Raw genomic sequence first — 27,363 nt, forward strand, 5'->3', positions numbered from 1 at the left:
AACCATCCCTAGTAAATAAAATAAAAATACATAAATGGTTTAAATAAAAAAACAAATAAATTAAAATGAATAAAATATATAATACATTAAATAAATAACATTTGCCAGTGTGGAAGGACTTCCATGTCTGGAGGCGCTTGTTGTGTTTGCAGTGTGGGTGTGTGCATGTGTGTGTGCGTATCAGGGTGTGTGTCTCTGTGTGTGTATATGAGGGTGAGAGGTGTTGCTCCATCAGCAGTCGGGTCGGTTCAGAGCAGCGTTTCTTCATCTTCAGAGCTGAAGCTCCAGAGTCTCTTCATGATGAAGGTCGGGTCGTCTTCCTCCAGAGTCCTGCTGCTGCTGACCCTCTGGGCTGCAGGTGAGTCTCACCTGGACGACGGTTCAGAGCAGAAACCTGGTCAGCTTTAAATGGGTCGTGTTCCTGCTGAGTTTCTGACATCATTCTGGATTTATTAACATTTAAACAGCAGCTGTTAAAAAATAACATAAAGTTTGATGTACGATAATCTAAAAGCTCTCAGCATTAAGCAGTTTGAATAAAGGTTAGCATAATTGTTCTATATTATATTATACTTTTTATAACAGTATAACACTAAAACTTATATTTTTTACTTCTGTCTCCCAGAAAGTATTAATCCTTAGTAAATCTTGATCCAGGGACATTTTGACATGTAATCAACGTATCAAAATAAAAAGTTCTAATGTTTGCCCTGAAGTTTGACTCTGATATAACCGTATCTGTTCAACATCATTTAGGAACATTAGAAAGGTTTTGGCACCAACCTTTTCTTTTACCTTTTTGCGAACTTCATGTTGGAGATTGTTTGTATTTTTACATACAGATGGAAAACTTTTCCTGTCGCTTTTTTCAGAATATCTTTGTATTTGTATGTCTAAAAATGTTAAAGTTGTCCTCAACATTCTGTCTTGTAAATATGTTCATACAGTACAGGTTCACTTTTTATCACAGGATGTAAACGGTACGCATGACAAGAGAACCTAAAAGTATAATTATCATCACAACAAAATGTTAAAATAACAAAATGAACTTTAACCAGCTTATTTTAAACTCCTCAAATCAGAGATTTAGGAAGAATTTATCTGATGATGGCAGTTTAAAAGTGAACAACTTTAATGGAATTAAAAACACGTAAAGCAAAAACCAAGAGTTTAATTTTCAAACCTGAATTCAGGATTATTCCAGGCAGGAATCCGTCAGCTTTCAAAAGTTAATCTGAGAATGAAGGTTGGCGTCAGACTCTGAGGACCCACCGGGCCCAGGAGGGTTTCAGCTACCAGTAGCACACAGTTAAGCCCTTTTTGCACTGCAGGGTCCGGCCCGGCTCGGTTCGACCCGGTCCTATTGGTGCTATGGCCCTGGTCGTTTTGCATTCAGCAGGATACGTCACGTAAACCCAAGGGCGTAAATCCCATCTCATTACTGTTGCTCCTGCTACACTTTGGACTGAACCATTGTTCTAACATTAGTGGGGGGGACCTAAAAATTAATTTTATTTTCTTTTTCTTAGATAAATGGCAGATTTACTTCTTTCTTTGTTTCTATTGCCTTTGTTCTATCAGATAGCCATATGACTATCTGACAACGTATGCTGATCTGACAGAACACCGGCCCGGTTGGAACCGCAGCTCTCGGGGTTCCAGGGAGCCCAGCGGTACCGGGCTGGAAGTGTTAATGCAAAAACGATCGGCCCGGGTCCAGCTGTGCAGTGCAAAAGGGGCTTTAGCGGCTAGCCAGTCGGTTTCCACCGCCGTTTGCTTAAAGCAGTTCAGAAACCAGAATTACTTTCTACATAACAACTGAGTGCACCAACATTGTGGAAGCAACAGGTGCAAGTAATTTAAATAAAGGAAGTAGAAATAAAAACCACAGAAATGCTTAGTGTGGTTTAGTATTTGGCAGCGGTTTGCTGAAAGGACCCTTCCTCATAACATTGTTCTACCTTCACTCTTCACCGTGAGATAACCCTAAAGAAGGCAGGATACGGGACCTTCTACAAAAAACGGTCCAGACGTTAGAAACAGCTGGAAAATCTTCTCCATCCACAAATAATCCTCCTTTTCTGTTGATCGCTGAGCCAGAGAGAAAATAATTAGTGAAACTAGGAGGGAGCAGTTTCAACCTGCTTCACACGGTGAGACGATCGCCGTCCTCTGAAGGCCAGCAGAAGGAAGTTGTTCCCTGCTGCTGTTAGCATGTTGTTAGATCCTGATGGTCCAAACACTGGGACCATCAAGTCCGAACCAGAGAGGGAAACCAGACCAACGTCTTAACTCTCCTTGCCGGGTTTGTCGCTTAAGAGCTGGGAGGTTCCTGGTGGCCCGATTTAAGGAGCAAAGGTTAAAGGTTACGGGTGGGGATGATTCTTGGCATAGTCTGTGTCCTTCTCAGACTGCTGGTTCTGGATCAACAGGTTTGTGCACCAACTGGTTTGTCAGACGGGTTCAGGAGGAGTTGGACCGCAGGTCAGCGATGATCCGAACGGTTCTGGACTCGCCTTTAGATTCGTTCCTGAAGCCGCCTCCAGTTGGCCGTCATTGGATCGAAGCAAAACGTCTCCGTTTTTAACAGACTCTGGAAATCTACCACATTTCCTGTTTGCTTCTTAAAGCTGTTTCACCGTTTGTGTCCGAACCACTGGACCCGGTTCTTCCCTCAAACCCGCAGACCCGAGGCCTCTAGTGGCTCCACGGCCTGAGTCCGGTCAGGTCGGGTTGGCTGCAGCAGGTGGCGACCTGCAGTCAGACTGTTGGCCTCTGATGAGCAGCCAGGTCGGTGCGTCAGCGGCCCTTCCCTCCATTCAGCTCAGTGTTGATGATGTCAACGCCTTTCTAATAATATGTTTTAATCTCGTGTCTGAGGTGTGAAAGGCTGCAAAACTTTAATTGGTCCATTAGCGGGATTGTTCTGAACCTGAAAGCCTCCATGCTTTCTCCTTCCTGTGAACTTTGACCTTGTTGGCGCAGTAAAAAGAGAACAAAGCAACAACCAAGCAGTGCAGAAATAAAGCAAAATGTTTCCCAAACACACAAACCCAAACTGGCCCCAGTTCTTCTCAGTTTTTAAACCGTCGTTTCTTTACCAGAATTCTTCACAGATTATTAAAATAACTTTTTATTTTATGTCCGATAATAGTGAGGAGAAGCAGCCAGCTGTTGATATCATGCGATGTTGGACCTGAACATGTCTCAGCGACAGAGTGGATTCTGGGAAATCTTGTTCCACGACATTTTAGATGCAAAAATACCTGAAACACTAAACAATGAGGTGACAACAGGCTGTTCACCAGCTGAAACCAGTAAAACCAGTTCAACCCTGTGATCGCAGCCACAAACCAGCATGGAAGCTTCCAGCTTCACTCTGCAGAGTCCAGACCTGAGAGTCCAGACCTGAGAGTCCAAAGCGTTTTAAACAAGTCAGAGCGAATCTGAGGGGATTTAAACCCAAAGCTCAGATCTCCAAACTTCATTTAAGCTTTGATTTTATTCATGTATTCATTTTTGCTCACAAGGATTTAAATTCTGGATCTCCATCGTCTGTTAACACATTTCTGGTTAACAGACACAAGTTAACAATGATGTTAACAATGTTAATAACATCACGTTATAAAGGTTCAAATCATCCGGATGAATCCAGTTTGTTCAGAATATCTAACAGTTTAATGTTCAAATTTTATCTCTTCTCCACCAAACTGTCATGTGGGCCTCAGAGACCAAAACACAAGCAGGAGTTTTATGAAAACCAGTTTGGTAAAAAGTTTAAAGTTGTTGAGGGAGAGGAAAGGGAGACGAGTTCACAGGTTTCTGAGCAACGAGGAACAGCTGGAGGGAAGAGAACCGAAGAAACCAGGACTGAAGAAAAACTTCCTGAAACTCAAACATGAAAAGAAATAAAACACAAAGGAGCCAGCAAAGATCTGATAAAACAGAAAACTGGTTTTTAGTTAGAGGAAATAAAGAGCAGTCGTTTCAACTGGAACACAGTAAAGCAGCCTGAATGCTTCCAGTTCTTCCTTTTTGAATCATGTTTTATTCACTGAAATAAACAAATTACAATCAAACCAATTACATTTAATATTGGTTTCATTTCTCTACTGTCTAGTCAGACAATAACAACATTAATCTAAATGAAGCAGCGTGATGACTGCTCCTGTTTACCTGGAGTTAAATAAGTTGAATTCCTGTTTTGTTCTTGAAAATTCCCCCGGCCTCACCTGGAGGAAGAACCGGTCCGGTAGGAACCGGTCCAGTCAGAACTGTGACTAACTATCTGCTTTTTCTCCCACAGGAAGCAACGCACAGCTTAATGGTGAGTTTTCATCTCATTCCTTCTGAAATCCCCAGAGTTGTGATTATTATGAAGAACTAAAAATCTTCTGAAACTAGAATCCAGATTCCAGTTTAAGTCCTGCCTGGTTCCGAATGACCAGGAAAAAAATGAGCCAAAATCTATTGGACCTTGAAGTGATGCTACCTCGTCAGACGGTTAGTTTGGGGGGAAACTGTGCAAAGACTCTAACACACCTGTGCAGCTCAGCACAGCAGCAGCAGGTGTAAACCAGGAGTTCTGACCATCTGTGCTACCTCGTCAGATTTTCCTACCATAGCACAGATAGATGGCTAAGTCTATCTGTCCATGCTGCCCGTCTAAAACTGCTACCATCATCTTTNCCACCCATGGAGGAGGAGACGGAGGAGATGCGGACCCCGGAGCCTCCAGCTCCTCCATACATGCTGCCAGTCCTCAAGGAGGAGAACCCTCCTCCTCCTCCGAAGCCCCTCATGGAGCCGCCGGAGCCGGCGGAGGAGCGCATGGAGCGGGAGATGAAGGTGGCAGACATGACGGCTGCTGCGTCTCTGAGAGGAGAGTGAGGAGCGGAGGAGGCGGCGTGGCTTTTAAAGCTCCTGCGGGAGGCGAGGCTGCAGGAATGCGAGGCGCTGGGCGTGGAGCTGACCTTTACCCAGACCTGTTCCGACAAAATCCCCACCTGCAGGCGCTTCGCTGAGGTGCAAATTAGACGCTTCGGCGTCGGGAACATCAGCCCGGTTCTGAGGAATGACAGCGTTGAGCCTGGAGGTCCGGGTGGAGGCACGGTGGGGTTCCTCCGTCTCTGGAGAACCTCAGTCCAGATCCGTTACAGATGATGAATCAGGATGGATGAGGACCAGTAAAGTCAGAGTTTCCTTCCCTCTGCTGAGCAGAACCAGGCAGGAAGTCTGCAGGAATGGACCCGGAGGTTCTGGGTTCTGCAGCCTGAGGTCAAACAAACCAGTTTGACCTCCACTCTGGTTGGATCCACAGGAAGAGGTGGAGGAGCTGATCTCCTGGACCAAGATCCTCCCTGATCGTCTCTCGCACATCCGGACCTCCTGGTTTGGAACAGGAAGAACCTGGTCAGGTCAGGTGACCTCTGACCTCCTGAAGCGGTCTGCTTATCTGAGGTCGGATCATGGAGATGAACCGGTTCAGGAAGGAAACTGGGCTGATGTTCCCGACGCTCCACATCCAGTCAGGCGTTTGTGGAAAGAGCAGTGGAGAACCGGGCCCACTGGCGCCGGTTCCGTTTTCCTCTGATGGACTGGCTGGTTGTATCTCCTAACTGGGGAACCAAGGCAACGCTTGGACCTTGGGTTCTGTTGGACCCACCTCAAAACGGACCGATTGAAGTTCTCCAGGATTCTGGCGAGTTGAAGGTGTTGAGTCCCGGTTCCCCAGTTGTTCCTTCCCACGTGGCCACATGCTTGCTCCTCTGGAGGAGGGACAGTGTAGCATTAGCTTGACTTGATGTTCAGTGTTGGTTCTGGATAACAGGAGGTATTTTCTCCTTGAACTCCTTCACCAGCAGGTCCATCATACCTGCTGCGGCAGGTGGAAACATTCCTGCTTCAATCTGTCGTTCACGGATCGTCGGATGAAGGATTAACTCTTCTTACTGGGGTTGATTTTCTGTCTACAGCATGAAAAGGTTTGGCCTCTAACCCGAGCGGCAAACTTATAGTAAACACAGTGAGAAGAGATGTTTCATGTCAGGGCGACTTGGAGCAAGGCGGAACATGTTTTATCTTGTTTTGGTGTCGTTTTATTCATCATTGGATCAAAAGCTGAGCGTCCAAGGAGAGCCTGATGGTCCAATTGGACCTTGGGTCGTCACCTGAAGTGTTTCTACCTGCAGCTTTTTTAACCCTTTCATTCAGACGTTCCTGAGGAGATCCAGAGATTAAAATAAGTTTCCAACAAAAGCAGGGAGATCCGTAAACCAGTCAGGGAATATGCAGGAATGGACCTGGAGCAGTGGTCGGCACCGCTGGCTAAAAAGTTAGCAGTACTGACAGTAAAGCACTAATCATACACATTAGTTCCACTTATGCTAAAGCACTAAATCAACATTTAGCAGAAGCTAGTGCTAGACCACTGTAGCATTTAGCAGAAGCTAATGTTAAAGCACTAATTTCAGCCATGTTGGTACCCACCATGTGTCAATGACAGCATGTGCTACAACAGGCTAAGCTACTCATAAAACAGAGAGCATGATGGTCCAGTGTGACGTTTCTACCTGCTGTGGTTCCTTCAGACTCTCTGACTCCGCCCACTGAGGGTTGATGACCACTGCTACCCATCCTGAATGAAAGCTAACATCTGGTCAGGCAGACTTTCATCACAGGAGACGTTCTCGTTCTCTTTGACAAACCGATTGAATCCTGTTCAATTAGAGCCACAGACACGTTCAGGACGTGACCTTTGAACCCCGCCTGCAGGATTTCATTCCTGATCCTACCAGCCGCGGCACGCCGACCCGTCACCCACCTGGAGATCTCATCTCAGGTCGATATGTTTCTCTGCAGACAGCACAGCCGTCAGTGTTGATTGATGCCAACCTTCAGGGCGGCAGGTGAAACGGCAGAAATCCCTGCAGGGAGACGTTTCCATGGTGACAGTCCAGTAATCCATCACCGGGGTGACAGCATTGCTGATTGTGGGACTTTATGGCCTTTAGTGGGAGTTTAATCAGGACCAAAGTTCAGCTTCTCCCCCTGTCCTAAATGTTGGTGTTTGGACCGTCGGGTTCTGCTTGTTTTAAATAACAACAGATTCTGGTTCATCGGAGGTTCTCCAGCCGGAACTGCAGCTTCTGTTTCAGATACTGGAGAGGCTGAGAAAACACCGGTGGAAACTCCCTGAAGCAGCAGAAACTGTGATTAAAAGAAAAACACTTCTGAGGAGCCAGAGGGGCGATGAAGAGCAACTGAGCCCCAAATCAACATTCTTCTGCAGATAAGCCGTCTAAATTGCTCCTTGAGGGCCCTGTCTTGTTTTTGTGTTAAATGTGACACTTTATAGATTTAATTCTGCAATACTTTGCCTAAAACCGTCTCAGTGCCGCCCTCTTTGGGTTGAATGGTGGTACTGTAGTTGAGTTTTCCTATTGGCTGCAAGGTCCAGCTGTCATTCAGCCCCGGTTCTGGACTAAAACGTCTCACTCAGACACGCCCCCTGGCGGTGAGTCACTGTGGCTAAGGGTGATCGATTCATTTCTCAGTTTTGCTCATGTGATTGATCAGTGATGTGAACGTGGAGTGGGACGAGTTCCTGCAGGCGGGTGGCTGCGGACTGAGGAAGAGGAGCAGCTGACAGCAGAACGTCTGAAAAGTCAGTAAATATGGCAACAAAGTCCCTGAGCTTCTCGGAGCTAAGCTTCAGGGTAAAGTCCTGGGTTTGGACCAGAGTTAGCAGCAACCAGTTACATTTATTTGAGCAACTGCTTTGAAAAAATGTTTCCTTTTCAGAGTATTTTTACTGACCTTGAGTAAAAGTCGAAGCAACAGATCCGAACCGGCTTCCTTCGGACCTTTGGACTCAGTCCGTGGCGTTCTGCTGGATTTCTACTCCATTTTTCTCTCCAACCTTGTTTGTCTTCATTGAGGTTTCTGAGGTATTTCCATCACATAAGTCTGGCCTTTGACTAGGCCATAGCACCACCTTGGTTCTTCAGATGAAGCCGTTTGGATCAAGTCTTGGTGCTGCACCCTGGACCTGCCTGAAGTAGAACCGCCAATCCGAACCAAGAACCAAACTGCCGCCTCATCAGTGAAAACCAGGGGTCCCCAAACTTTTTCCTGCGAGGGCCACATAGCTGTTCCTTTCTGTGGTCGGGGGCCGGTCTTAGTTTTTGCAGTAAAAAAAAACAAAGAAATTCTTGTCGACGGGGGGGAGACAACGACACTTTTGGATAGATTTTTACCCAGAATGCAAATGGAAAAAACCGTGAGTGAAACGGTGACTGACGAGTATATATTCCATTGAGGGAAAGTAAGTTTCACATTTGCTCAAAAGCCCCCTGGTGGTTGAAGAAAAATCCACATATAAACCGGAAAATACAATATACGAAAAAAAAAACACTGAATGCTCTCTGGTATGAGCAGGCGGGCCGGATCCGGCATTGTTCAGTGGGCCGGCCCAAATGACGTGGCGGGCCGGATCCGGCCCGCGGGCCGTAGTTTGGGGACCCCTGGTGAAAACGGTCAGAGAGAATCCTGCAGTAAGGCTGCCCTCATGTGGCCGACTGGAGGTACTGCATGTTGGAGGCAAGGGCAGTTTGAAGCTGCAGAGCCTCCCGAGCCGAACAGGGCAGATAAGAAGAAAAGAAAAACTTAAGAGATATTAAAATGGATGTTTTGAAAATGTTTATTATATGAGAACTTTATTTTAATCATTTATAAAAACCCATTTTAGTTTCTTTCATATTGCTTTATTATAGAGCTGCTCGGATATTATTCATAGTAATAATTAAGTTTATTAAAATCATAAATAATCAGCTGTTTTTATTTAGAAGAATACCAGAGAAAATATCTTCAGATTTCTGATTTAAGCCCAGCTGTTCTCCGCCTCCGGACCTCAGATTTACAGGAAAATACAGAACTGAGGCGGAAATCACCTCATCTGGTCAAATATATAAAAAACAAACCATTCAGATCCAGAACCTGATGGAACATCAAAGAACCTTCTCAGATTTTCTGAGTGTTTTAAGGAATTCCGGGTTTTCTGAAGGCTGACTGTCTTTATAAGAACCGACCACTAGAGGGCGACAAATGAACATCTTCACATCAGTGATGACCTCATAAATCAGGCTCATAAAAAATCTCTACAGTTTTAGGTCCATTCCTGCAAACTTTATAAAAATGTGTGAATCATTTCAATAAAACAGGCCAATCAATATAAAAGTAACACATTTACTCCAGAAATAGATTCATTTCCTCCAGTCTCCCCTGTGACATTATAGCAAAGAGTTATTTTCCATTTCAGTACAGAAGTGGCAAAATACTGATTTGAAGAAATGAAAAATATGACAAATAAAAAATAAAAGCATGAGGAAAAATCCCAAGTTCAGCCTGTTCCCTCTGTAATGCTTCAGGAAGCAGGTCTGCTAACCAAAAATAATATTTCACTTAAAAACCACAAAGCTTTTGTGCTTTTGGGACCGAAATGGCCAACAGCGGTTCTGGTTCGTCCAGAGGAAAACATCCCAGCAGCAGATTCAGCCCGACGTCAGAGGAATGACCAGAAACCCCAGAACCTCATCTCAGTTAAAGGTTAAAGGTCATGACCATGGACCAGTGTGACTGAAAGCCTCTTCTCTCTGTTTAGACAGAATGTATGTAGTTTGAAGGCTGGATGACTCCCAACCCCTGGATGATTCCCTCTGGGTCATGAAAGGAAGAAGACTTTATTCAGCTCAATCAGGACTGAAATCTGAATCTTTAGCCCCAGGAAGTGGAGAACCTGCAGGGAAACTCTGGGAAGGAAGCCTTCAGATCCAAGTGGAGATGGTAAAGATCTGGCTCTTTTATTAAATCAGGACCTCGAGGGCCAAAGTCCTGCAACGTGTAGGCTGTTTCCCACCAAGTAGTTTGGTGGATTCAGTTCGATTACAACTCTTTCTCTCTGCTGAGTCAAACCAACCTGTTCCCCTCCTGGCCTGTGGGGGCGCTGCACCAAGAGCCACTTAAGGAAACGACTAAAATCCTCTGAAGATGCTGAGAGCAACTTCCTTCTTCACCAGATGGAAACAAGATGGAGGATTTTAGCGGTTGGAGGACTTCTCTTTAGTCTTTGGCTAAACACCAGGAGCCATTTCTGCTGCTAGCGCTAGGCTAGCACGTTAGCTTTGGTTGTATTTACCCAGAATGCCCTGCTTTTTGAGCGGCCGCCGGTTTGCTTGGCGTTCACATTCAAACTGAACCAGAGTTCACTTTAACCAAACCCAGACGAGGTTTGGAGGACCAGAGGTCAGAGGTCAGTTAGCATTCACACCTCACCAACCAGACCGGACTTTGACTAGACAAATGGACTGGAGTTGGATTAAAGCGGACTGAACAGGACTGCTGGGGATGAGTCTGTAGGTGCATCCCTGTTCCAGCAGGTTAATGACTCTCTGCCTCCTCAACACTTCGGTCCGTTTTCCTGTAGAACCCGTCCAGATCCCTCAGGTCTTCTGATCAAACCATTTAATTTGAATTTAAGTCATTTATCTTTTTTTTTGCTCATTAACATTTATTACAGATATTTTAATGAATTGTAGATTTTTGATTAATTCGTTTTAACTTGTGTCGGATCCCAGGTTGGGTTTAGTTTGTCCGTGGGTTTATTTATTTATTTATTTCTTTATAATTTTTTGTTTTTGGGTCAGTCTTTCCTCAGACGTTTACTTACTGGTTTAGATTTTACTCTTCTCTGGTTCCTCTGTTATTCCACCACCATCGAATCGCTGCTAGTTTTTCTGAACTTTGTGTAACTTTTCCTTTTTGTTAAATGTTTTAGAAGTTGATCTTTTCTCTGATCACCTGGTTTTGGCTCTCACCTGTTAAAACTCATCATGACAGTTTGTTTATTCCTCATTTTGTTCTTTTTGATCTGAGGTTTAACACCTGGATCCGTTCTCTCCTGAGCTAACCGGACCTTTACCTGCTGCCTTCATGTTTGGCTCATGGGGGTTCATTAGTTCATTACCTCCTGCTGTGAAGCACGGCAGTGGAGGGTTGATGATATGGGCTTGTTTTACAGTCATTAAATAGACCTTCTGCCCTTAGAGCTGAAGCCTGGCCCAAACATTGGTCTAGTCAAAGCCCAGACCTCAGCCTGACTGAAAAGCGGCCCTTCAGGTTGGGTTTATCTTGTGTTCAGGATCACTTTCTGTTATTTTAGATCTGAACTGATGTTAGAACATTGATCCAAACCCAGACCAGCCGGTTCTGGACTTCAGCAGAACCAACAGAACCGAGGAGACACAGAGATGTTGATCAGTAGAGTTTTATTGGAGAGAACAGCGGCTGTTCAACGTCTCACGAGTATTCCTGGGATTCGGTGATGACCTCTCCGTTCTCTGACGTCTCCTTGGTGACGATCATCACCTTCCTGGTCGTCTTTGTAGACGAGGAGGAAGAGGAGCTGAGGAAGAGGAGGAAGGGTTAGACTAACCTGGACTGTCTGGTGTTGGAAGAGTTCACTGCCAAAACACAAAGTCCTACCGAGTATTTTTCTAGTTTCTAGTGCAAAACTTTTCAGGGAGATGTAGGAGTTTGTTTTAAGTAAATAATTCCTTAATATTGATGAAAAGGTTTTACATCCATTGGCTGATTATTTTACTTATAATGTGGAAACATCTTGTTACAAGTGAAACAATCAACCAATGGATCTAAAACTTTTTTCATCAATATTAAGAAATTATTTACTCCTGTATTTTGCTGAAAAGTTACTTGTAAGTTAGTTTTGTCTTATTTCATGAGTACAAAGATATTTGCATAAGAAACTAGACCAAAAACATTTGGTAAGATTTCTGCAGAGATGAGCTGGTTTCTCACCCGCCGACTCCCTCTCCGTCCAGCAGGCGGCGGTATTCTGCGATCTCCATCTCCAGTCGGGTCTTCATGTCCAGCAGCATCTGGTACTCCTGTCCCTGCCGCTCCAGGTCGGCCTTCAGCTGCATCAGCTGCTCCTCCAGAGACGACACCTGGTTCTGGAAGCCGCCCAGTATGTTGCTGTACCTGCTCTGCGTTTCCGCCAGTGTTGCCTCCAGAGATGCTTTCTGCAGGAGTGAGAGCAACGTTAGAGAGAGCACAGCAGCAGAAGAATAGTTGATCTGTCAGAGACTCACCATGCTGAGTTGCGACTGGAGCTCGATCTCCAGATTTTGCAGCGTCCGTTTGACATCTGAGATCTCAGAGCGAGACGTTTGGAGCGTTTCTGTGCTGACGGCGCTTTCTTTCTGAAGCTCCTCAGACTGGAAAACAGAAAACAAACGAAAATGCAGATGGAACTCTGCTGTCATCACTAATGTTTTTCTCTCTTGTATGTAAAAAAAGTTTTCCTTTTTTTTTCTTTTTCTTAATTTTAGGTGTTTAAACTTGAAGCGTTTAAACGCAGTTCCATTTGCCGCCTCTAGATGGCGACATAAACGTCCCAAAAGTATAGCAGGAAGGTGTCACAACCTAATAAATGATTAAATGAATCTATTTTTAAGATGTCTTAAAATGGATTAAGTGTAGTAAAGATTTCATATTTTATATTATAAATTTTAAAAAGCAGTAAAATGATTCCATTGTGAGCCTCAGCCTGTGGGCGGGGCTAACACTCATGCCAAGATAATTGGTGTGAAGTGAACTGCCTAATTATTATTCAATATAATTAGACATTTATTGTCTTCATTTTTTTCATTTAGTTATTTTATTATTTTTATCATTATTATATTATTATTTAAATCAGTAATATAATTATTTAGTAATTATATTACATAATTATACAATGAATATAATTATATAATGGCAGTAAGGAAATAATTATATTATAATGATATAATAAATATGAATAATAAATTATGTGATTAATCAATTAAATTAATTACTAATATAATTATTATATTACTGATTGAGTGTATATGCTTACATTTATGATGATTTTATTAATTATTAAATGCATTGATTAAATGTGTTATCATTCCCTTAATTTCACTCTTGATAACTACAGGTATTTGTTTATTTTATCTAAATTCTGATTGTTATAAATAATTTGACTTTCAAATTTTTCATTGTGGCCCTTATGGACCTCCGTAGAGGAACTGTTCCCTGGACTTCCTGTTTCCTGAGCCGATGCTTCAGCCTCACCTTGGCCTGGAACCAGTTCTCCAGATCTTTGCGGTTCTTGGTGGCGACGCCCTCGTAGTGTTCTCTGATTTCGGCCATCATGGCGGTCAGATCCGGCTGCTGCGCGGCTTCCACCTCCACGTTGACCTGCCCGCCCACCTGTGACCTCATGCTCTGCAGATCCTGCAGGAATGACATGATTTAGCCTGAAGCTTCGCTCCGCCTCGCAGCCGGACCGTCCGCTCGGCTCACCTCCTCGTGGTTCTTCTTCAGGTAGATCAGCTCCTCCCTCAGAGACTCGATCTGCATCTCCAGGTCGGACCTGGCCAGCGTCAGCTCGTCCAGGAGCCTCTTCAGCCCGGCGATGTCGGCCTCCACCGACTGACGCATGGACAGCTCGTTCTCGTACCTGCAGCAGAAACGGGGTTAGTAGCTGATCAGCAGTGAAGAGCCAAGTTTCCACCGTCAGGCTGCTGTTTGTGGCTCACTTAATCCTGAAGTCATCGGTGGCCAGCTTGGCGTTGTCGATGGAAAGGTGCAGAGACCCGTTAACCCGGGTGGCATCAATGATCTGAGAGGAGGACAGACGTGGTTTAAAACAGCTTTTCTGAGTCTGACTACTGGTGGAAAAATGAGAGTCTGATGATGCAGGTTAAGGTGAGGAGCGAGGCCTCGCGGGTTCTGGTGGTTCTGGGTGTGGTCGCTCCAGTTTCCTCCAGCAGGAAGAGGATCCTGCAGCGGGTGTGGCCCAGGCAGGCAGGATTTCAGGCTTTGTGTTCTTACAATGGAGCATCTACAGTTTCTCTGCCCTGACCTACAACCAGAACCAGAACCTGGACTCACCTGGTTCTGCAGGTCGCTGATGATGGTGTAGAACCTGGAGTAGTCCTGGCTCGCAGGTTGGGCCTTCTTGTCCAGGAACTCCCTGATCTTCTGCTCCAGCTCGGTGTTGGCCGCCTCCAGGCTGCGGACCTTCTCCAGGTAGGAGGCCAGCCGGTCGTTCAGGTTCTGCATGGCCGCCTTCTTGTTGTCGGAGATGTCCAGGGTGTCGGACAGGTTGAAGCCCCCGCCTGCGGCGAAGCCTGCGGCGAAGCCCGCACCTCCACCGGAGGCGAAGCCTGCGCCGCCTCCACCTGCAGCAAAGCCAGCACCTCCACCAGAGGCGAAGTTTCTGGAGGTGGTGCTGCTGGAGATCCGGACCCCGGAGCCGCCGGCGCCGCCGTAGACGCTGCCGGTCCTCATGGAGCCCAGGCGGCCCCCGCTGGAGTAGGAGGAGGAGCGGGTGGAGAAGATGGAGGCCATGCTGGAGGAGTTCTGCTGCTCTGGGTGGAGGAGAGGAGAATGCAGCGGCAGACGGGCTGAGCTGCCTTTATCTGCTGCAGGGGGAGGGGTTCAGGTAACACCCCCACCCACCGCAGGACGCTGACAAACTGCAGCAGGAATGCCAGGCATTTTATTCTGTTGGTCCATGAAATCAGCTACAGGGTGTGAGGGACGTCTTCCAGAACCAGAACCGGTTCTTATCAGACCCGGACCCCTCATCCTGATCCAGCATCATGTCCCGACCCGCCTGCTCTGCTGCTTTGGGCCCTGCAGGTCTGCACACATCCTCCCACTCACCTCTGTTCTCTTATTGTGCAACCAGACAATGAAACCTTGTTTGCTCTGATGAAACTGAGCCTCTGGAACCGCCGCAGATCCAAACCTGAACCCGAACCTGAACCAGGTTCCTTTGTCACCGAGTAAAAACGCCTCATTTCCATACGAGTCACATGTTTCCCAGTCAAATATTTGGCTCCTTTCTTTGAAATGCAAATATTTGCAGGTTTCATCTCATCCTCATCTGTCATCAGAGGAATCAGCTGTAAAAAATTTCCTCTGGCTGTGAAACGGTAAAGTTCAATGTCATCACCATGCCCCCCCCACCGCCGTGCTTTACAGCTCAGGTTCCCACCAGAACCTCTGAGTCTGGACCACAGAAATCACCAGTCAACTTTAACTTCTCTCCTTCTGAGCAAAACAAAAATACATTTCAAGAGTTTTTCTGGTTTAGGAAACTCCTGAGAAACAGAAAACAGAAACTTAAACTAAACCCTGATTTATTCAGACTCTGGGACATTTACAGTCATGAAAAAGTTTGGGCACCCCTATTAATCTTAATCATTTTTATTTCTAAATATGTGGGTGTTTGCAGCAGATATTTCGGTTTGATATATCTAATAACTGATGGACACAGTAATATTTAGTATTGAAATGAGGTTTATTGTACTAACAGAAAATGTCCAATATGCATCAAAACAAACTTTGACAGGTGCAAAACTTTGGGTACCCTTATCATTTTATTGATTTAAATACTCCTAACTACTTTTCACTGACTTACTGAGCACAACATTGGTTTGGTAACAACATTAAGCTTTGAACTTCATAGCCAGGTGTAGCCCATCATGAGAAAAGGTATTTAATGTGGCCAAATGGAAGATGTTCTCCTATTTGAATCTCCTCTGATGAGAGGCATCATGGGCACCTCAAACAAAGATCGTTCAACATAGTTGTTTAGGGGAAGGATAGAAAAAGTTGTCTGAGATTTCAGCTGTGAGTTTCCACTGTGAGGAGCACAGTAAGGAAATGGAAGACCACTGGGACAGTTCTGGTTAAGCCCAGAAGTGGCAGACCAAGAACAATGTCAGAGGCAGAGAAGAAGAATGGTGAGAACAGTCCAGGACAACCCACAGACCACCTCCAAAGACCTGCAGCATCGTCTTGCTGCAGATGGTGTCACTGTGCATCGTTCAACAATTCAGTGCAGTTTGCACAAGGAGAAGCTGTATGGGGGAGTGATGTGAAAGAAGCCATTTCTGCAAGAACGCCACAAACACCCGCTTGAGGTCTGCAAAAGCACATTTGGACGAGCCAGCTTCATTTTGGAATAAGGTGCAGAGAACTGATGAAACAAAGATTGGGTTGTTTGGTCATAAAAAAGGCCTTATGCATGGCGGCAAAACGCAGCATTCCAAGAAAAACCCTTGCTACCCACTGTAACATTTGGTGGAGGTTCCATGATGCTTTGGGCTGCGTGGCCAGTACCGGCACTGGGAATCTTGTTAAAGTGGAGGGTCGCATGGATTCCACTCAGTATCAGCAGATTCTTGAGAATAATCAAGAATCAGTTACAAAGTTGAAGTTATGCTGGGGATGGATATTTCAGCAAGATGATGATCCAAAACACTGCTCCAAATCTACTCAGGCATTCATGCAGAGGAACAATTACAATGTTCTGGATGGCCATCCCAGTCCAGACCTGAAGATCATTGAGCATCTGTGGGATGATTTGAAGGGGCTGTCCATGCTCGGCGACCATCACACTTAACTGAACTGGAATTAAGAGGAATGGTCAGAAATGCCTTCATTGGGTCCAGGAACTCATTAAAAGCTACAGGAAGCAGCTAGACGCTGTTTGCAAAAGGAGGATCTACTAAATATTAATGTCACTTTTCTGTTGAGGTGCCCATACTTTTGCACCAGTCACATTTTGTTTTAATGTGTACTGCACATTATTTTTCAGTCCAATAAACCTTCAATGCTGAAATATTACTGTGTCCATAAGTTATTGGTTGTATCAAACTGAAATAGCTGCTGCAAACATCCAAATATTTAGAGATAAAAGTAAATAAAAGGGGTGCCCAAACTTTTTCATGTGACTGTATATAAAATACATTTAACATGCAGTCGGAGCAACGAGCCCCTCCGATACCGAGCAGTAATTTAAAAACAGCCGAAGCAGCAACGCTTCAGCCCGATCCAAACCACACAGGTAGTCAGTCAGATTAAGGTCCAAAACCTTCACTTTACAGCCATTTAAGTTTCACCGATCCACATGAAAAAACCCACAGAACAAATGGTACAAATCACATATTTCCCGAATACCGAAAATATGACATCTACCTTTGCTGTTTCATAATTATAATCCACGTTAGAGTGAATTTTTCCCTTGGCTGCTATAATCTGTTCTTGCTTTACACAATGTAATTTCTCTTTTTTTCCTCTGAGATTCTGCTTAGAAAATGAGGTTATGAAGTTACATCCTCCTGCTTTTTGTTTTTAAAATGGTAAATTTAGGTTTGTTTGGACTTTTATAAACTAATGCGTCTTATATGCGTCATTTTTTGTGTTACTGTTGGTGCAGATATCAGGTGAACACTGTGCTTTGCCTTAATTTCAGCTGCACACTTTCAAAAGAGTATTCAGATTTTAACATGCATTTTCTAAGTAGTATTTAGTTCACTCTTACTCAGTAACTTCAGTGTTGTTACACCTCTGAAACAGTTTTTGCAGTTTCTTTGTGATACCAGAACTATTTCACTTAAACATTTAATTTCCTGAGATATTGTCAGCTTATTTTCAAGCAAAACTCTCAAAAGGAGCTGAGGATTTATTAGTTTTGATTACGTTGTGCAGCTAAATATGGATAAATATGGACGTTTATTAGTTTTTTGTTTGTTTTTAATTTTTCAGGTTTGCATTGCAACACCTCGTGTTTCTGAGCCATGATCGCTGTGCCGATTACCTTTCCATTGGATCCAAGCACCTGGACCAGCTGACGGCGTCCATCAGTCCACCGACTGCCGGATCATCACAACGTGGACTAACTTTTTATTTACTTGGTTAAACTATGATCTGGAAACCGGAGCACCAGATATGCAAAAATCTGCCTGCAGAGACTTTGTTGGCTACCCTGACACTGCAGTCATCCTGGACGGGGCTGAGCCGCTCTTCCTCTCTCCTCTTCCTCTCTCCTCTTCCTCTCTTGACGAGTTTTCATCACCAGTAAAGGCAAACAAGTCTGATGTCTGATTAGCTGCTAGGAAGTATATTATATATTCACTGTTCATTTTATCCTGTTTGTACCTACAATAAAACTGAATCTCATTTGTAATACTCTACATTTTACAAACCTTTTTTCCCTTTTCTGTGTTTATATCAAGTATTTGCATGTTGATCAGGAATTCAAGTGAGATATTAAAATGCAACACATTTAGGTAATGCCAGCAAAGAAATGTGAATATTAAGCAATATGTAATTAGTCATATAATTTAATATACTGAATAAGGCTGGATGATGTGACTTACAAGATTTTTTTTCATACCAGATTTGATTTTAATCGATTCCTCCTGCCCTCAATTTCTATAATAAAATCACAGAAAATATTTTCAAAAAGTGCCTTTATTTCAACCATCTGTTCTGTGAGTTGTATGAGGGAGCATTACGCTCAGGATACAAGAAATTTTAATTACAAGAATGCAGTCATCGTTACAGCAGAATAAAGGTGCAATTTTATAACAATGTCTTAAAATTACAAGAAGATGTTTTAGACATTTTGTCAGTAATCAACAGGATGTACATTTCCACCTCACCTGACCAGGTAAGCATTAAGGTAAAAATAAAAAATAGAGCAAATACTGTAAACAAAATGGAAAAAGAGCAACTGATAGAAATACTTTCTATATAAAGAAAAGCAAAAAAGTTAATAGGAGAAAAGTTGATGGCAACATTAGTTCAGCCGATCTCTCCCTCCAGGAAGCCACCAAACAGAACTCTGTCCAACTCCAACTATAATAAAGAAAAAGAAATTAAGAAAATGGAAAGTTAAAATAACAAATGATGGCAATTTAATAATTCAGATCTAATGCGTTCTGGAATCTATTATTGACATTTTACAAATTTCACAAATCAATTAGAAGGTTTCGCAAATGTTTTATTTATTCTGCTGTTAGTGCAGAATAATCTAGTTGGGTTTGAAAAGTCTAGGTTTTGTTTTTAAAGTACAACACATTTAAAAAGCTCAAGATAGTGACCTTTAGCTATTTTCCGAATTAGATGCTACATTCGGAAGCTAACTTCAGCTTCGACTGATAGCTTGGGCACAATATAGACAATCTATATATGTTTATATAGATATATATCTATATCTATCTATAAAGCATAGATATGTAGATTGCACACTGCACAGATAATCAAAACACTTAACGTTTACATAGCACCTTTGTAAGCTTGTCCCTGTTAGCTACGTCAGACATATGAGGCATTTTGGTGAATACAAACGATTTTTTAACTTACCTTCTAAGTTATTGTGAAGTTTTGACACATCCAGCTTAAATCCTTTGTTGTTGTTGGAGCGTTTCAGGACGTCTGAATAATTATACAGGCATCATTAATAGTCCTAAAGCGACTGAGGAGCCACTGTTAACGTCCTGTTGCCTGTGGACCGGAACCATGTGGCAAAAAAATGCGGAAGTGTTAAAACGTTAGTCCGTGGCATATACCCCATTGGCCGTTTACATCCATGCTCTTATTTTGAACTCTTTCAGCCAGCAGTTCCTTTTCCTCTCCTCATTTTGAGCAAGTGGCCAAAAAACAAAAAAATCATCTTGAACTAACGACAGGGCAGCTAACGATACGCTGCTGAGGAACGCTGACAAACTCACAGCAATGATCTGACTTATTTATCCTTTCATAATAAAAAACAATGGAGCTTTAACTGTTATTCATTCACTTGTAGATGTCAGTTTCAAACTAAATATTTATTTCCAAATGTAGAGATACAAAAGTAGTTAGCTACATTTAGCTAATTGGTTTGAGCTTAAAGCTAAATATTTATAGCAAAATATTTAACAAAATATTTAGCTTCAGACTAAATGTTTAGATATCAAGCTAAATATTAAGTTTGGAGCTTAGTTTATAATTCAACAAATAACATATAAATAATAATATGAGCCCCTGTTTCTTCATGTTATAACAGGCTAACTAACGCAGTTCAGCGGTTTGTTCCAGACAGTTTCTAATCTGACCGGCTAAACCTGAGTTAGCAAAACTCAACGACTAAACAACAATCACTTCCTGGAGGCCAAGCCCTACAGGAAGCGGCGTATTATTGACCTTGATGTAATAAATTGAGACCGTTTCGCTAGCTCCTCATCTACAGTGGGACTCCGATTAAAAAGGTGACATGGAAGCAGAGCTCTTAATTTAGCAGAGTTTACTGGTTCTGTAATCTACAGAACCAGCTGTATGTTATCTGCAAAACAACAGCAAAATCATAGAGTAATTATACATATAATGTCTACGTCATATCTGACATTCAGTTCGCTAAATTTGCTTCTTATCAGTAACACTGATGAATTGCACTGCAAACATACAGTAAACAAGAGTCATGAGAAGCACTGCTGCAGGAATTACATGACTATAAACCACATATCAACACCATATGAAGCAGCACAAACTCACGTTTACAGTCACGCATACAAGGTTCCTTGCTTGCTGGGCTGCAATAAAGAAATGAAAACTGCAGAAACAGCACATGGTTAAGGACCCCAATAACAACTAGCTGTCCTAGCAGTTGCCTGACACAGTATCATCAGTCCAACTATGCGCTCTAGTTCTAGATTCAGAACACTTGACCTTGGAGGTGAAATGACACTTGGAGTGATTAGCTGCTGCTTTAGCATTAGCTTCTGCTAACTACTCAGTTGGTGATGGTGGACGTTTAGGTGAGAGCAGCTAACGTTTCCGGTGGCCTGATCGCTCCAATGTGTCTCTGCAGTTTGCGGCAAAGCGTCGCTCAACACGAAGAGCGGCACGAGGATCGTGGGCGGCCAGGACGCGGCGGCCGGGGCGTGGCCGTGGCAGGCCCGGCTGAACATCCAGGGGGGGCTGTGTGGAGGATCCCTCATCAACAGCCAGTGGGTTCTCTCTGCCGCTCACTGCTTTGGGAGGTGAGGTCTGCTCATGTGACATCACTTCCTGTTCAGCACCAGGGACAGCAGCTGAACAAAAAGTTGTTTTTTTTTTTAATTGAAAACTGTGGGACAAACAGAAACACTGGTTGTTAACCAGCCAACAACAGCAGATTTACAAAGAACCAGGCGGCCTTTAGACACTCGGAGGCTCCGAATCCTGAACTGACAGTTTTCTTGTTGGAGATGTTTTTGATATTTGAGTCATAAATGAGAAGTTCTTGGAGGAAGTATCCAGCGTTGGGTTCGGAGTTCGCCTATAAACCAAGTGTTGCCTGTTTCTTTCAGCACCAGCACGTCGGGCGTGACCGTTTCCCTCGGCCTTCAGAGTCTGACGTCCTCCGCTAACGTGGTGACCCGCAACGCGGGACGGATCATCGTCCATCCGGACTACAACTCCAACACAAACGACAACGATGTGGCCTTGGTGCAGCTGTCCGCCGCCGTGACCTTCACCGACTACGTCCAGCCTGTCTGCCTGGCCGCCGATGGCAGCGTCTTCCCGTCCGGACTGGACTGCTGGGTCACCGGCTGGGGGACCCTCAGCGAGGACGGCAGTAAGATTCACTTCCTGTCGCTTCGCTGAAGGCAACGATGATGCTAGGAACAGCCAGGCTTTGGAGCGGTGGCGCCCTCTGGGGGTCCTACACGGTTCCGCTCTCTCCCTGGTTCAACACACCTAGGTCAGATGACGGCTCGTTAGCAGGCCTCTGCTGAACTTTGACCTCCTAAAGGAAGTTCTGCCACCGGGGAGGGAAGTGATGCCCCGCTTTGGGGCATTAAGGTCTGAGCAGAGAAACAACGAACGGCTAGCCGGTCCAGGGAGCCAGCGGAGCGAAAACGTACAGCATTTAAATTCACCTGCTCGAGGTCAGAGATTAGGGCGATGCATGTGTCAGAGGTCAGGGGTCAATGTACTGCATGATTTATTCTCTCACATCAGTTGATTCTGTCAGTAACAGATTTTGTTCTTTAAAAAAATTTAAAATAAAAACTGAAAATTTATAACAGCTGAAAATCGCAGACAGAGAGAACAGATACAGGAAGTTATGACCACTGAAACAGGAAGTGGTCTGTTACGGCCACCCAAACAGGAAGTGGTCTGTTATGGCCACCCAAACAGGAAGTGGTCTGTTACGGCCACCCAAACAGGAAGTGGTCTGTTACGGCCACCCAAACAGGAAGTTGTCTGTTATGGCCACCCAAACAGGAAGTTGTCTGTTATGGCCACCCAAACAGGAAGTTGTCTGTTATGGCCACTGAAACCTCTTGAACTTTTTCACAGTGGAGTGGAAAACCCGTTTTTTGTTCTGCTTTAGCCTCACATATCAGGTGGGATCCTGTTTACCTGTGCAGGTGTTTCCAGGTGGCCCATCTGCAGCTCAGTCTGTTCTCTGATGTTTCCTCGGAAAGCAGTCGAGAATTGCTGATCAGTTATGGATTTACTGATAAAATCAGAAAAAATCTGATCATTGATTGGTCTGTTGTCTCCCCCTGCAGGCACTGCTCAGACATTGCAGGAAGTGGACGTTCCCATCGTGTCCAACAGCAAATGCAGCGACTCCTACAGCGTGTTAACAAACAACATGCTCTGTGCCGGTCTATCCAGTGGAGGGAAGGACTCCTGCCAGGTGAGTCACCTGTTCTTCCCTCTAAGGGGTTAAAGGTCACGCTGGAAGCTTTCTGACCTGAAGTCGTTTTTGTGGCGCAGGGAGACTCCGGTGGACCTCTGGTCACCAAAAACGTGACGGTGTGGGTCCAGGCTGGCGTGGTGAGCTTTGGGCGGGGCTGCGCCCAGGCCGGCTTTCCGGGAGTTTACACCCGAGTTTCCAACTACCAGACCTGGATCAACAGCCAGGTGAGCGGCGAGCAGCCGGGATACGTCAGCTTCCAGGGCACCGCCGCCGCTGCTCGCCCGCTGGCCGCGTCGCTGCTGGCCGTCCCCATGCTCAGCCTCGCTCTGCTCATGTCCTGAGGTCCAGAACCGGAGCGGTGACGGCTTATTATTAACAAAACTGCTATAAACAGAAACAATTCTTTATTTATGGAAAATTCTTAACATTGAGAGTCATTAATGTCATAAAAATCACCAAAAATTTGTTTAAAATGTAGGGGGCTTATTTTGATTCTCATAAAATAAAATGAATGCAAACTTTTCATCTAAACTTTTAAACCCCAATTTAATCTTTAAAGAATTAATTTAAATATTTGTATAGGTTAGGGTAACCTTCACCATAGTGACGAAAGTATTCATAATAAAGTTTTAAATATAATTAAAAACAATAAGAAGCTTTAACTCCTTCCTGTCCTGATCATCAGAACTGAGATTAAAATTAGATTTTATTAAATCTTTACGGTTTACATGATAATAAAGTGTTGAATTTAATTATTTTCTGTTTCTTGGCTCCAAACTCAGTCAGAAAATGGTTTAATTGTTTTGCTGTTGAATGGTTTGCACAAATTTTACATGATGTAACTGATGAAGTTTTTATTTCTGATTATTTTTGTTTGTAAACCTTTACTGTGATTTATTATTAAATGAGGAAGTTTTCATGTTTGTGTCTTGATAAAAATTCTCAGGGTTCAGCTTTTCTCTGGTACTATATGAAGTAAATTAATCAAATTAATCTAAGTATTTTTCTATTGGACTTTCCGGGTGCCAAGTTCTTAATAAAGGAAACAAATTGTCCCTTTGTTTTTTGTGTTTGGGTTGTTTCTTTAACCTTTTTGTTCTGTGCGTGTTGCCGTACTGCAGCTTCTAGCTAGCGCGGCGCTCCAACCATAGACCCTCATGGACCCATAGACATATTATAAGGACAGACCCTCATGCACCGCTNGACTGGAGGAATGGCTGAAAAGGTTAGGACAGGTGGGGGTGTATGAAGATGAAGAGGATGAGGAGGAAGATCTGCAGAGGTTTTCCTGTGGTTCATTAGTTCAGCAGTTGAGAACTGGAGATCTAAAGTTTAAAACCAGTTGCTGACATTTTATTTATTATTCCACTGGTGGAAACACGACTGCTAATGCTAAAGCTAATGATTGCAGCTCAAATTCTCAGCTTAACATGTCAGCATTTTTGCTAACTTTGAAATCCCATAAAAATTTTCCAGAAAACTTGTAAAACACTTATTTCCTCGGCTGATTTGTACACTTTCAGCTGAGTAAAGTTCAACATGTGGACTGAAGTTTTGCTCAACGAATTTCTCAGGTAATGGTGTGTATGCCACGAGAGGTGGTGACGTATTTCCGTTTGAATTTATTCCACATAGATTGTGTCCAGGTCCTGCTGGCTCCTATTGTTTTTAGCCAAAGCTCCAAGATCTGTACCATGAAAAAGACGCAAAACTTAAAATATCTGTGAGCTACAGGTACAACAATGGAGTTTTTTGGTGTGCCGTTGTGTCCAGTAATTAGCCGGAACTGTTTTTTCATTTCCCTGCTGATACCAAGGCGACAGCGGACTGTAGCCAAAACTTAGCCACTACAGCTAACGCGGTTTGTTGCTGCCTGCTATTTCAAACTTGAGGATATTGAAGATCCAGCGTCAGAAATGGAAAGACGGAGGTTAAAAGGAGCTGAACGGTTCGTTCACTGGAAATATTTGTTGGAGGAAATCCACCGTTACGGGAACAGGCTGAGGACAGAGGCAGCGATTCGGCACAAGGTAAGTCAGTGTGTGTGTTGATGCGTTTGTGTTATACGGCGTATGAAATTATTTTTAGGCAATTCCTTAGCTCTTGTTTATATGACATTTACAGTCATGAAAAAGTTTGGGCACCCCTATTAATCTTAATCATTTTTATTTCTAAATATGTGGGTGTTTGCAGCAGATATTTCGGTTTGATATATCTAATAACTGATGGACACAGTAATATTTAGTATTGAAATGAGGTTTATTGTACTAACAGAAAATGTCCAATATGCATCAAAACAAACTTTGACAGGTGCAAAACTTTGGGTACCCTTATCATTTTATTGATTTAAATACTCCTAACTACTTTTCACTGACTTACTGAGCACATCATTGGTTTGGTAACAACATTAAGCTTTGAACTTCATAGCCAGGTGTAGCCCATCATGAGAAAAGGTATTTAATGTGGCCAAATGGAAGATGTTCTCCTATTTGAATCTCCTCTGATGAGAGGCATCATGGGCACCTCAAACAAAGATCGTTCAACATAGTTGTTTAGGGGAAGGATACAAAAAGTTATCTGAGATTTAATCTGTCAGTTTCCACTGTGAGGAGCACAGTAAGGAAATGGAAGACCACTGGGACAGTTCTGGTTAAGCCCAGAAGTGGCAGACCAAGAACAATGTCAGAGGCAGAGAAGAAGAATGGTGAGAACAGTCCAGGACAACCCACAGACCACCTCCAAAGACCTGCAGCATCATCTTGCTGCAGATGGTTTCACTGTTCAACAATTCAGCGCACTTTGCACAAGGAGAAGCTGTATGTGAGAGCGATGCGACAGAAGTCGTTTCTGCAAGAACGCCACAAACAGCCGCTTGAGGTCTGCAAAAGCACATTTGGACGAGCCAGCTTCATTTTGGAATAAGGTGCAGAGAACTGATGAAACAAAGATTGGGTTGTTTGGTCATAAAAAAGGCCTTATGCATGGCGGCAAAACGCAGCATTCCAAGAAAAACCCTTGCTACCCACTGTAACATTTGGTGGAGGTTCCATGATGCTTTGGGCTGCGTGGCCAGTACCGGCACTGGGAATCTTGTTAAAGTGGAGGGTCGCATGGATTCCACTCAGTATCAGCAGATTCTTGAGAATAATCAAGAATCAGTTACACAGTTGAAGTTATGCTGGGGATGGATATTTCGGCAAGACAATGATCCAAAACGCCGCTCCACATCTACTCAGACATTCATGCAGAGGAACAATTACAATGTTCTGGATGGCCATCCCAGTCCAGACCTGAAGATCATTGAGCATCTGTGGGATGATTTGAAGGGGCTGTCCATGCTCGGCGACCATCACACTTAACTGAACTGGAATTAAGAGGAATGGTCAGAAATGCCTTCATTGGGTCCAGGAACTCATTAAAAGCTACAGGAAGCAGCTAGACGCTGTTTGCAAAAGGAGGATCTACTAAATATTAATGTCACTTTTCTGTTGAGGTGCCCGTACTTTTGCACCCGTCACATTTTGTTTTAATGCGTACTGCACATTATTTTTCAGTCCAATAAACCTTCAATGCTGAAATGACTGTGTCCATAAGTTATTGGTTGTATCAAACTGAAATAGCTGCTGCAAACATCCAAATATTTAGAGATAAAAGTAAATAAAAGGGGTGCCCAAACTTTTTCATGTGACTGTATATAAAATACATTTAACATGCAGTCGGAGCAACGAGCCCCTCCGATACCGAGCAGTAATTTAAAAACAGCCGAAGCAGCAACGCTTCAGCCCGATCCAAACCACACAGGTAGTCAGTCAGATTAAGGTCCAAAACCTTCACTTTACAGCCATTTAAGTTTCACCGATCCACATGAAAAAACCCACAGAACAAATGGTACAAATCACATATTTCCCGAATACCGAAAATATGACATCTACCTTTGCTGTTTCATAATTATAATCCACGTTAGAGTGAATTTTTCCCTTGGCTGCTATAATCTGTTCTTGCTTTACACAATGTAATTTCTCTTTTTTTCCTCTGAGATTCTGCTTAGAAAATGAGGTTATGAAGTTACATCCTCCTGCTTTTTGTTTTTAAAATGGTAAATTTAGGTTTGTTTGGACTTTTATAAACTAATGCGTCTTATATGCGTCATTTTTTGTGTTACTGTTGGTGCAGATATCAGGTGAACACTGTGCTTTGCCTTAATTTCAGCTGCACACTTTCAAAAGAGTATTCAGATTTTAACATGCATTTTCTAAGTAGTATTTAGTTCACTCTTACTCAGTAACTTCAGTGTTGTTACACCTCTGAAACAGTTTTTGCAGTTTCTTTGTGATACCAGAACTATTTCACTTAAACATTTAATTTCCTGAGATATTGTCAATTTATTTTCAAGCAAACTCTCAAAACGAGCTGAGGATTTATTAGTTTTTTGTTTGTTTTTAATTTTTCAGGTTTGCATCGCAACACCTCGTGTTTCTGAGCCATGATCGCTGTGTCGATTACCTTTCCATTGGATCCAAGCACCTGGACCAGCTGACGGCGTCCATCAGTCCACCGACTGCCGGATCATCACAACATGGACTAACTTTTTATTTACAGTACTTGGTTTAACTATGATAACTGGAGCACCAAATATGCAAAAATCTACCTACAGACTTTGTTGTCTACCCTGACACTGCAGTCATCCTGGACGGGGCTGAGCCGCTCTTCCTCTCTCCTCTTCCTCTCTTGACGAGTTTTCATCACCAGTAAAGGCAAACAAGTCTGATGTCTGATTAGCTGCTAGG

General features: G+C 43.6%; 2 protein-coding genes and 1 long non-coding RNA gene across 3 annotated transcripts; 1 reads left to right on the forward strand and 2 right to left on the reverse strand.

Moving 5' to 3' along the window:
- The first annotated feature begins 160 nt into the window (after positions 1 to 160).
- On the forward strand, positions 161 to 23,631 carry LOC106961653 (serine protease 55). The gene is made up of 6 exons (XM_015055536.1): positions 161 to 358; positions 4,307 to 4,327; positions 20,750 to 20,921; positions 21,231 to 21,499; positions 22,443 to 22,573; positions 22,654 to 23,631. The coding sequence occupies exons 1-6, from the start codon at positions 166 to 168 to the stop codon at positions 22,915 to 22,917; spliced, it is 1,050 nt and encodes a 349-aa protein (XP_014911022.1). The 5' UTR covers positions 161 to 165; the 3' UTR covers positions 22,918 to 23,631.
- LOC106961651 (keratin, type I cytoskeletal 13-like) lies at positions 11,308 to 14,454 on the reverse strand. Its single transcript, XM_015055534.1, has 7 exons — positions 13,996 to 14,454; positions 13,641 to 13,723; positions 13,405 to 13,561; positions 13,174 to 13,335; positions 12,168 to 12,293; positions 11,875 to 12,098; positions 11,308 to 11,461 (listed from the first exon to the last, which is right to left on the reverse strand). Exons 1-7 carry the CDS (start codon positions 14,452 to 14,454, stop codon positions 11,356 to 11,358), a joined length of 1,317 nt encoding a protein of 438 aa, XP_014911020.1. The 3' UTR covers positions 11,308 to 11,355.
- Positions 16,713 to 20,027, reverse strand: LOC106961658 (uncharacterized). The gene is made up of 2 exons (XR_001427815.1): positions 19,267 to 20,027; positions 16,713 to 18,759 (listed from the first exon to the last, which is right to left on the reverse strand). It is a non-coding gene; the product is annotated as an uncharacterized LOC106961658 (long non-coding RNA).
- Positions 23,632 to 27,363: the final 3,732 nt, after the last annotated feature.

This window comes from Poecilia latipinna, unplaced genomic scaffold (assembly GCF_001443285.1).
Source record: "Poecilia latipinna isolate Pla-1442-1.1 unplaced genomic scaffold, P_latipinna-1.0 Scaffold1319, whole genome shotgun sequence".
NCBI classification, from domain to species: Eukaryota; Metazoa; Chordata; class Actinopteri; order Cyprinodontiformes; family Poeciliidae; genus Poecilia; species Poecilia latipinna.